The following is an 11,545-nucleotide window of genomic DNA, read 5'->3' on the forward strand; positions in this document are numbered from 1 at the left end:
TCCTGTACTTTACAATTGTATTTCTTCTCGCCGCCTGCGGCCTTCTTCTGCTTTCTTCTTTCATTTGGTTTGTGACAAAAAGCCACAGACCGAGCAGCAAGTACACTATTGCCTCCAAGTCCTCCATTGTTTGCGATTGTTGTGTTGCGCTCAAAATGATGTGGGCGTGGTGTCGCCCAGTTGTTTTATGGCGACCCCGCCCTCCGGTGGTCAAAGAACCGGGCTAGTGGAAACACGCTGCAAATCTAGTAGAGTAGAGTTGGGCCGAGTAAAGTAGGGCCAAGGCGTGATAGTGGAAAAGGGCCATAGGTTGAGCAAGTTTTCAGACCCCTTTAGTGACCCTTTTCCAAAAAGTGACTAGCAACATGTTCAGCGACTTTTTCAGGAGTTTGGAGGCTCTGACAAATCAATCTCACTCTGCTCAAAAAGCAGCAGGTGCTGCTGTGACCCTCCTATTTCAAACCCCAGGCGAACAAGTCCTCCTTACTTACACAGCAGTCCATCCCAGCTGCAGCTATGTTGTACAGTCTATGAGCCAGAGTAGGCAACTGCATGCAAATGAATCATACACGGGTGTGTCTTTTTGGGTCACTAAAAATAGTTATGGTGGGTTTTTTTATTCACTTTTTGTCTCTCCAAAGACATTATTCCTCTCTCCTACAGAGTTCATTACAGTTGCATGCAAATATTAAAATTAGCAATGACATCATTTAGCAACTTCTCGGACAGCCAGTAGCTACTTTCTTTACTGAAGAGTTGGTGACAGTAAATTCATGTCCTGGACGACCCAGACAGGGGAACTGGGAAAAAGCATTTAGAAATAACCTATTTTGGAGATGATGATCTCATTTTAAATTGTAGGTTTCAATTATACAAGTATAAAAGTGAGACTTTTTAAATATCACTTAGAAAGTGCTGTTTTATGACTGAAATATGTTTTATAAAGTGTCTTTGAGAAAGGCGACCACACAAGTTGCTAAAACTTACAGGGTCAAATAAGATAGACTCCCTCAAAAGAGAGCAACAACTTTATTTTGAAAGGACATGAAAGTGAATACACAGGAGGGTATTTGTTGGTTAATCTGTTGCCATGCAATTTTGCACGACCATGAATTCTTCCATGTGTCTGAACCATAACAGAGATCAAAAGTTGCATATTTATTTAGCATTCTGTGGACAAAAAAATTAGGAAAGAAAAATGCTGTATTTGGGTGAGTTGTGGCTGAAGAAATGAAGGCAACATGGTGTGTTCAGTGGACTGAAAAGAACTAAAAGAAAAGTCAACCATTGGAATGCAGCACAGGCTGTGTGAAGGGTTTGTGGTTGTAAATATGACATAAGTTTTTATCCCACAGATTATATCATGTTATCTGCTGACTGTCAACACTAAGTGACCCTGGCCAGCTTGATCAGATCAGTCACGGTGACTAATTCATACCTATGACAGGCTCAGATCGGCAGTTGGTGTGTGTCACTGCTGCTATGGTGTATTTCAAATAAGGAGTATATATTTTTTAGACATCAAAATTGTGATATTGCACTTAAGTCTGCAAAGGTTGCAAAAAAATGTATCTACCTCCGAATCTTACTGCAGATGTCCCGTTCTATGTTTAAACATTCAACAACTGAGAGCGATTACATCATGCCATCTGATATCTGCATGACTGTCACACGACTGCTTCCTGTATTAGTCCCAGGCCGCTCTGCTCTACAGAAATGTTATTTAGCTTGTGACCTTATTTTTGACAGTGCCTTCTTTATATCTGCCTGATGACATGATGCTGACAGAGTTGTTATATTTTTAGACCAGCTGCTCCTGTGACACTAGTAGTTTTCTTAGACTGCAAGGCTTAAAGTTACACTGTAAAAAAAAATGAATGAAAACTCTCCCTTTGTTGTGTACTTATCTATACTGCCTCTGTCTGTGTGTCTGACTGTATCTTATCTCTTTACAGATACACGAATGGGGTCCTTTCGACCTAGTTATTGGTGGAAGTCCATGCAATGACCTCTCGATAGTCAATCCTGCAAGAAAAGGTCTGTTTGGTGAGTTCACTTTCCACTGCATGACTTCCTGTTTATGCTCTTTTAGACCCCTCCATGATGATTAAACCTGCCCATGGCACTTTTTCTGACTTCTTCTGTCCCACAGAGGGCACAGGCCGCCTCTTCTTTGAGTTCTACCGGTTGCTTCACGAGGCTCGGCCCAAGGAGGGGGAAGACCGGCCTTTTTTCTGGCTCTTTGAAAACGTGGTTGCCATGGGCGTCAGTGATAAGAGGGACATATCTCGCTTTTTAGAGGTCAGCTTTTCTCTGTGTCGGCTGGAGTTTTCACTGAATAATAGGTTTATCTTATCCTGGAGGTCATAACTAACCATGACTTCTGCTAACTTTTTAGATTTTAGACTGTAGCGCAGACAGCATGAGATGAGAGCGATGTCAGGGTTGGTGGATACTTTATGCCCCCTTGTGGCTAGAGCAGACTCTCTTATATCTAAAATAGATTGAAAAGTATCCTACCTTTCTCCAGAACAGGGCAATTTTGAATTCGATAGTTCAAATCAAATTTGATAGTTTTGAGGTTGTTAGTCTTAGATTTTAGTCAAACCTGTACAGGAACAAGTCTCTACTGAACCTAATCATTTTAAAAAAGCATCTTACCTTGGCTCTGTTCTGACTTGTGTCTCATCATCTGCTTTATTTTGTTTCCAGTGCAACCCCGTGATGATCGACGCCAAAGAGGTGTCAGCTGCCCATCGTGCCCGCTACTTCTGGGGTAACCTTCCTGGAATGAACAGGTTGGTGTGTGAATGGTGAGGGAAGCATACACAGAGAAAGTTGGTATTTAAGAGAAGTTCTGCTTTTAGAGAGTGACCAGTAGTTTATAGCAGTGGTCCCCAACCCCCGAGGGCCGTGGACTGGTACCAGTCTATGGGTCAATTGGTACCGGGCTGTACATAAAGAATACTCAACTTACATTATTTAAGTTTGATTTATTTTCTGATTCTGAACAGTGTTTTATTTTGAAAAGTGACCAGATTCTCTCCATCACACCCATCTATGACTCATTCTTGATGCCAAACCCCCAAGCTAGCAAAATGGACAAAAAACAAACATCTTTGGAAAGTTTCTTTAGGCAGGGTAAAAGAGCCAGTGAGGACACAGAAGAAGAGCCGGTCCTTGAAAATATTGTCTGACATTAAACCGGTCCGTGGTGCAAAAAAGTTTGGGGACTGCTGGTTTCTAGAGTAAATGAATGAGTTGCTTCTTTAAGAGATGACTTACACTTGAAAAAAAATCTCGCAAATCTCAAATATGCAAACCCAAGTTTGTTTGCTTTTTTGGTCAAAATCTTTTTATTGAGGTACAAATTGAGTATACAAAAAGTGCAGTGCTGATTGGTCACTGATATTAAAAAAATGTTATGAATAGACGCCAAATGCAGTTAGCAGTTGCTTGTAAATGTCTTGCATGTGAAAATCTGAAAAAGTCAGACTTTGGTAAATTAAACTTTTTTGCTTAACTGCTGAAATGATGCTAATTTGTTGTCTATAAACAGATCTTTAAAGCGTATAATACCCTTTCTGTGCCATTCATGAAAAACTGTCATACATAAGTTTACTTGCATTGCTGAAAGTCACAGCAAGTACCTTTAAATTGTACTTCCTGTTCTTTTTCCTTTCAGGCCTTTGAGTGCTATGAACAATGACAAGCTGGGTCTTCAGGACTGTTTAGAACATGGCAGAACAGCTAAGGTACAGGCATAATTCTTTTGCACAAATACAGAATAATATGATGGAAATTCCTGCCACATCTCTTGTACACTGTGTATACAACTGTAAACTTAAGCCTAACATCTTAGCTTACATTGTAAGCGTGAAGTTAGTTTCATTTATAACACTTATGTTCAAAATTACCTGTCACCATTACAATTGACATTCAAAACTTTTTGAGTTGTTGAGTAATAAAAGCAGATTTTGATCTTTTGCAAATCATTTACACTCTTTGTTTAATTTAAGTTAGTGCAAAGAAAACATGTCAACATCCTATTTCATCTGTTGTTTTGTTGAAATATTTGCTCATTTAAATGTGATACCAACAACATGTTTCTGTTGGTCAGTGGTGTATGAGTGGGTGTCCCTGTGTTAGATAAACTGATGGTTTCTATAATGTGACAAAGTGTGTGAATGGGGTATGGATGGGTGAATGAGACTTGCAGTGTGAAGTGCTTTGAGTGGTCAGAGAGACTAGAAAAGCACTATATAAGTACTGGTCCATTTACCATTTTACCATTTACATTCTGGAGAGGCACAGAAGTGATGGTAAGAAATATGATGAGAATGCTGATGAGAATGAAAAGAATTATGAGAATGAGAAAAGAATATTAACAATAATGAAAATGATAAAAAAAATGCATTATTATTCATTACACATTTTTTAATCTGAGAAATCTTAAAGTGATACAGGAAGAATTTAAAAAGTTTAAAAAATAGAGAATAATGATGAGAATGAGAGAAATATGAGAATGAGAAGAATGAAAATTTCATTTACAGTGGGTGGTAACATTAAAAGATTCAGAGAATTTTCAGGAACATCTACAAAAATAGAAGGCAGAAAATCAATACTATCTCATTGTGAAATCCAGGCCCTCAGGCAGCACAGCATTAAAACAGACATGGCTCTGTGGTTTAAATCATGCCATGGGTACCATATCGTTTCCAAAATAATGAAAAATTAATAAAGTTACCAGTGTCAAATTGAAATCAAGCATACTTTTTTAGAACATTAAATGTCTTAAGTTTTTAAATGGAAAATAATTAAAATAGTGGTTTCCTTATGTGTTGAAAGTCAGATAAATTTGCCACAAAACCATAATTTAAAGGAATAAATAACACAAGAAACGAAAAGAAGACAAAACCTGAAGTGACTGTACAAAGGAGAGAACAATTTTGTACACTGGTGACATCCAGTGGCAGCAGGATGTAGCAGAAATTGACCTACACACACACCTAAATGTTATAAGATAAAGGATGTCAAGGATGTTAAAATCGGTTATGTCTAATATATATAAAATAATTAATAATGGGCAACTATTTGTTTTCCTCTATCAGTTTGATAAGGTGAGGACCATCACGACCAGGTCTAATTCCATAAAACAGGGCAAAGATCAGCACTTCCCCGTCTACATGAATGAGAAGGAAGACATTCTATGGTGCACTGAGATGGAAAGGTACGTTGGTTCTTGGTCAAAACACACGTCAAAGCTCCATTAGGGATTGAAACATCAAAAATAATCTGTCTCTGTTCTGTTTAACTTTGCTGGTCTGGCTCTTTTCTTTTTGCCGATCAGGGTCTTTGGCTTCCCAGTTCACTATACCGACGTGTCCAACATGAGCCGGCTGGCGAGGCAGAGGCTCCTGGGTCGGTCATGGAGCGTTCCGGTTATCCGCCACCTGTTTGCACCACTCAAAGATTACTTCGCCTGTGATTGAGAGTCGGAGCAGCGGGGGAGACTCACTTGGAACCTTTTAGGAACTACAACTGTATGTTGTGACTAGAAATAAGAGCCTTGATACTCAAATTATACTCTTTGTATAATTTGAAAGCGAAACATTGACGTAGATTTCACATTATTTCTTGTATTTGAATTGTAATTCTTATTCTATTTAATTTTGATATGTCATTTTACCTTTTAGCAGTGTTATCAAGTATTGTTGATTTGTTTGTGCAAGCTATACTTGAGACTATGCTTTCTTCTCAAGACACTGAGGCAGAGTGGTGCTGAACTTGTATTTAAACATGTTGGAAAAGATCCGAGAGATAGGAAACAGTTTGGGATTCTGTGAAAAGTTTCTGCTGTGTGAGCTTCCAGCTACTGAGCCTCACAGGTGTGAAGACAAAAGGTGATGTCTCTTCAGTGTCAGGAGAGCTGTGTCTCTAAGAATCCAAAACACCAGATCACATATACCTCTTTGTTTACAGTTTCTATACTCAACTGAAGGTAATAATGGTACTACTGTAAAATGGTTACAATACCATGGTGCTTTGAGATGATTTGAAACATCATCGCCCATGTGGCACTGCAACTTTAGACAATACTGAACTCTTTAACCTGTTGCTGGAATAGCTTGTGTTTGATGTTTTTACACTTAAAAAAAATCAGTTTCTTGACTGCAAAATATCCTGTCTGCATTTTAGAGCTTTTGTACTCTTTCTACTGGTGCTCGTTCAATCACTCAGCCTTGCTACGTCTGGGCTCACTGCCTGGATCCGCACAAACAAGAAGTGAAGTGAGCCACATGGGACATGATGTTTTCTGTCATTTGAATAGAAAAAAAAACTTTAGATCAATGTCTGTGAAACTATTTTTTTTCCTAGTTTCATCCTGACCAATGACATTACTGTACAACTGTTATCGCAAGCATAGACGCAGAGGGAGGGGAAGGAGGGAGGTTGACCGGGCCGGGTAACTCTGCTCCTTGGCTTCTTACCTCTGCAAAACTGTAAAAACTGTCAGGTGCAAATCTTCAACAATATGGTGCGGCTTCACAAAGTTCTTCTACCTTTTTATAGCAATTTGGTGCTGTTTTATCAACATTATAAAGCACTTTTTTATATGTATACTTTCTTTTTTTCCTTGATATTTTTTAAAAAAGGATATTGGTTTTTGTGAATTGTTTTCTCGTTTCGTTTTATGATGTGAAATGATCTACCCTCGTGTAATACTTTTTGTATACAGTAGGGCTGTGCCAATAGAAGTGAAAGAATGGATTTTGAGATGTGAAACCCATGTTATATCAATGTACAGTAGATGGATTGACATTTGAAACCCCTAATCCCTTTCCTCTATCATCCATACTGTTCTCCGTTTTAGAGCAGCAATTCAGTTTGCTGCTACCCGCATTCAAAGAATGTCTATAAAGATTGTAAAATGTAAAGCAGAGTTAGGGAACTATGTCACGTGCTCTGTAAAATATTCTGTCCCTTGTGAAGGACATTTCCCTGAAAATAGTAGTCGTCATGTTGACAAATTTAAGTGCTGATCCAAATGTGGATTACATTCACAAACTAAATTCTCTTGATTGTAACCTCTAAGCTAAATATGGAGGATTTAGGCTGCGGTTTGTCAAAACAAAAAACTGACTCAGTGTATGACAAAGACGTCAGCACTCAAAGACTAAAGAGGGTAATAAAAACAGATTTTATCGCTTATCTTTATCATATTTAAGATGGAATTTGAAATTTAATTTCTTAATGTAATTAATTTCTTAAGTGACCTTATTGCCATAATTTTTGTCAATGCACACTGAGCTCAATATGAGCTCCCGTGCTTTGTGATATTTTAACCAGATGCCCCTCCCCCTTATAATACTTAAACCCCCCAATGTTTGTACATTCTGTACATAGAGTTTTCTGGTTGCTGTTTTCATGTTTTTTTAATTACGTATGAGATGTACAAATATAATTCTTTGCTAATATATATCATCAAATTAGGACAAATTTTTAGGTTAAAAATGGAAAAAAAATCAAGTGACAAATTTGATTCAAAACTTGCTTTGAGCATTAGATATAGGGAGACTCCAAGTCGACTTTATCGTCCTGTTTTTTTTGTGTCAAGTGAATCCAGATTTTGTGTCATGTGATCTTAATAGTGGCCTATGGACAGCTTTAAGATGAACGGTCTCAACTTCACTGCACAGCCCTACAAGGTGGTGTTTTGTTTTCTGTTTAGTTTTGGGTTTTTTTGGCTTCTGTTTCCTTTTGTAAGACTTTAAAAAAAGAGGGATTGTAGGTGTTTCCAATGGTGCTAAACATTTTATCTAATCAAGAAAAATATATTTGATTGGAAAAAGAAATAAACAAGTCTCGACAATGACTGTTTAAGTTTAAGTTCCTCCTCGTAGTAATGGAAAAGAACTTTTATTTCACTCATATAAATATATTAACAAAGGCATTTTAACTTTGTACTTGAAAAAAATAAGAATAACAATTAATGAAAGGTTTCCTATATTGTTTTAGACTAGAGATTGCTGTAGTTGGTGCATATCTGTGGGAAAATCGTGTGAGAAAAAAATGGTAATAACTTTTACTGTAGCATAATGTATGCTTAATGCGCATTGCTTCTTAATCCTACATTCCATGCCGTACTATTCTCCATGTCTGTTTTTCAAAATGTTGTTTTGAATTGATGAATTTGATTTTTTATTTTATCAGAAACAACGTTTGATTTTTACTGTTCAAGGCAGGTCAATGATTCTTATTGGGTGAAACTGTTGGCACTCTGTGTGACTTTCTTTCTGTCATAACTGTTTATGGCCTATACGCTTTTCCTTAAGACCAGTCCGTACAGCAAATGTAGCAGCCATTTTCCACTTTGACCCCCCCGACTCCCCCGCCCCCATACTTATGTTTAGTGTCCAGAGAGAAGATAAAGGCTCCGTATGTACTTGTGCTGGAGAACACTTGAATAAATGTATTGTTTTTGTGCAAAAAATCCATCTCTTGTACTTTTTTTATCAATCCATCCAACTTCCATCGCTTATCTGGGTACAGGTCACCGGGGCAGCAATGTCACCAGGGAAAACCAATTGCCCCTGTCCCCAGACACTTCTGCCAGCTCTTTAGGAGGTATACTGAGGCTTTCCCAGGCTGGTGGAGAGATACAATCTCTCCATTGTGTCCTGGGTCTACCCTGAGGTTTCCTCCCAGATGGGTATGCCCAAAACTAGGGATGCATTTATATGAAAATTTCAGCCCATACCGATATCCAATATTAATATTGCTGTTATGGCCGATAACCAAAATTCATGGATATCAATATCGTTAAAAAACTAAAAACAATCTGAGTTGATGTGTGGAGGTAGTTCAGAGAGAATGAGTGGCGCCACCGTGAGAAAAGATGACCACGGAGAGGATCAAAGGATGGAGCGCCCGAGATGAACGCAATCAAAAAAGTATGTTTTGTCTGTTTTTGGATCAAAAACAGAAAGAGAGACATAAAAAATGATGGTCTACCCTTTTTAGGTAGTTTTGGTGTTAACATATGCATAGTCATAAAAAACAATATTACTTGGGTCTTGAAAGATCGTTCAAGATGCTCTGAAAATGGCCGGCAACTAATGAGTAAATATCCGACCACTTTTGCACATTGACCGATACTGATATTGATACGGATATATTATGCATCCCTATCAAAAACCCCTCACCAGGGAGGCATCATCACAAGATGCCTCAACCACCTCATCTGGTTCCTCTGTGTACGGAGGGCTCTACTCCGAGCCTCTTCCGAATGTCTGAGCTCCAAACCCTATCTCTAAGGCTGAGTTCAGGGTAGTCCACCCTTTCCCGGCTGAGAACTACGACCTCAGACTCAGAGGTGCTGATCTTCATCACAGCTGGTTTTACACTCGGCTGCAAACCGCCCCAGTGTGAGCTGGAGGGCAGTGTTAAATGAGGTCAATAAGACCACATCATATGCAACAAGCAGAGATCCCAAGACCCCTGAGCCTGACTCCTTCTATCTTGTCCATAAAAGTAATGAACAGAATTGGCAGCAAACATCATTTACTGTATCTATTTAAAGTAGAAAGACCCTAAAATTAGCTTGTTTTGTTAAAAAAATGAAAATCCAAGCCCAGTAGGCCAGCCATATGTTGTATCTAAGTTGCAGCCATCCACCACTTGTCCACGCTGCAGTTATTGCTGACTGTGAATAAATTGTGCTCAATTTGGGTTGTCGGTTTTCTTACCTTCAGAGTCGTTTGAAATTTAACCACTGAGCTGATTGCTCTGGAGCATCCCTACTGAATTTTATCAGCAACACTTGCGGTTTTTAGTGTAACAAGCCGCATTTTTTTCAATAAAAAGGCTCCAGTTGTTACAGTTTCAACCACTTTCATTTTTGACAATATCACCTTGCAAATCTTAATATACAGACCTTTCTGTTAGGTATTATAATGTATTCAATAGTATGTCAAATGACATGGGTGTTTATGTCTCAATAAACTTAGTAGACTGGGCTAGTCCCTGGCACAGTTATTTTGGGGGTTAAAACTTAATCTGTGGCCTAGTGATTACAAGCCACCCCTTTGTTCAAGGGGTGGCTTGTAATCACTAGGCCACAGCTGTATCCCTTTAAAAGTAATTTTTAAGTCACTTTCTCATGATAGCTGTCATATTTTAGAGGCTATGAGAAAATGATGATAGATCCAGTCGTTAACTTTGATAAATTATAGGACATCAACTCACCAGGTAATACCAGATATTTAAAAAAGTATGGCAAAACACGCTCAGATCAGCACATGATCTCTTTGTAATGCTAAAATTCAAATGTAGGGCGTGTTCAACCATTAAAAATTAACACATGCCGATGTATCAGTTCTTAATCATCAGGGGGCTGATATATGAGGTGGGTGTTTTAATATTCAGCTCCTGTTTCCATGCCATCCTGCCCTCTAGCAGGGGATTTGTGGTGTACTGTCTTGACACCTGGGTACTCACCACTACCATCAGTTCCTGAAATAAGGGTGTCGCCCTGCAGCTCATCCTTGATCAGATTTAATCATCCTGTTACACTAAAGCTTCATCAATCAGACTGAGATAGGCTGGATGGGATTTTCATTCACCGTCTTTTTTCATCTCATATCTCATAATTTTTTGTGCTTTATGTGCAATTCCCCACATGAAATCTGATCCTGTTAAATCCATAAAAAAATCAGAGATAAAATTTAACTAATGTTTAAGTGTGATTTGTTCCAATGACGCTTTGATGACAGTGGTTATATTAAATTACTGTTCATATTCCTCCTCATGCCGCCCCATATAAATCACCCTCTCCATCTGAGAGTGGTACAGCCTCCTGGGTGGACACGCCCCACGTCTACAGTAATTGGTTGTTCATGCGGCCAAGCCTTCACTGAGAGCTGCTGATTGGAGCGTCACATCGTCGCACGGCCTGGATGCTGTGAGCTGCGTCAAACTAACAACAAAGTGATGGAGACATAATGAAAGTACGCCGAGTTGACTAGAAAATAAAAGCATCAGGATTTTTCCACTACATGACACTGTGGTGGTGCAAAAGTTAATCTCTATTTTCTCAGACAAAATTAGTTTAATGTAGTGTACGGTTACAGCTAATTCCCACGTTTTTTTTAAGTGAGTCCAAACTGTCTGTCATTCAGTCATAGCAGGGCTGGATATCATAATTTTGATTGAGCACACACATTTAAAATTAAGTTCAGGATTTCAATAATCTTAAGTAAAATCCTGATTTAACTGCGGTTGGGAACAACAAAAACACGTACACATAATACCTTGCACAGACATCGCTGGTGTTTCAGAGTTAAGTGTGACCCCTTTACAAGTGGCTTCACTCGCGTTTATCTCTCGCCAACACTGGCGTTTTTTCCTTTGAGGACAGGTCTGACAAGTTTATTTTTATATTTTAATTAAAAATTAACGTGGGTGCGATTAAGGGGCTTTTTCGAGAGCTGCTGCAACCGCGACAAATGGTAAATTTGAGTGAGACTCTCAAGTTAGCAGGGTC

General features: G+C 38.7%; 1 protein-coding gene across 7 annotated transcripts in view; it reads left to right on the forward strand.

The window, feature by feature from the left end:
* The window catches only part of LOC141806163 (DNA (cytosine-5)-methyltransferase 3A-like), a 50,440-nt gene extending 41,986 nt beyond the window's left edge, over positions 1-8,454 (forward strand). For 3 of the 7 annotated variants that reach the window (XM_074691450.1, XM_074691456.1, XM_074691451.1), the window contains 6 exons: positions 1,956-2,046; positions 2,153-2,301; positions 2,713-2,813; positions 3,686-3,755; positions 5,112-5,230; positions 5,351-8,454. In XM_074691450.1, coding sequence (XP_074547551.1) covers positions 1,956-2,046; positions 2,153-2,301; positions 2,713-2,813; positions 3,686-3,755; positions 5,112-5,230; positions 5,351-5,492 — 672 coding nt within the window. In that variant the 3' untranslated portion in view covers positions 5,493-8,454. The remainder of the gene's footprint in view (positions 1-1,955; positions 2,047-2,152; positions 2,302-2,712; positions 2,814-3,685; positions 3,756-5,111; positions 5,231-5,350) is intronic. The other 4 variants (XM_074691453.1, XM_074691457.1, XM_074691452.1 and 1 more) reach the window with 3 other exon arrangements.
* Positions 8,455-11,545: the final 3,091 nt, after the last annotated feature.

The sequence above is a fragment of the Halichoeres trimaculatus genome, unplaced genomic scaffold (genome assembly GCF_033239565.1).
Source record: "Halichoeres trimaculatus isolate MK-OKI-2021-1 unplaced genomic scaffold, fHalTri1.1 fHalTri1_scaffold_17, whole genome shotgun sequence".
NCBI lineage: Eukaryota > Metazoa > Chordata > Actinopteri > Labriformes > Labridae > Halichoeres > Halichoeres trimaculatus.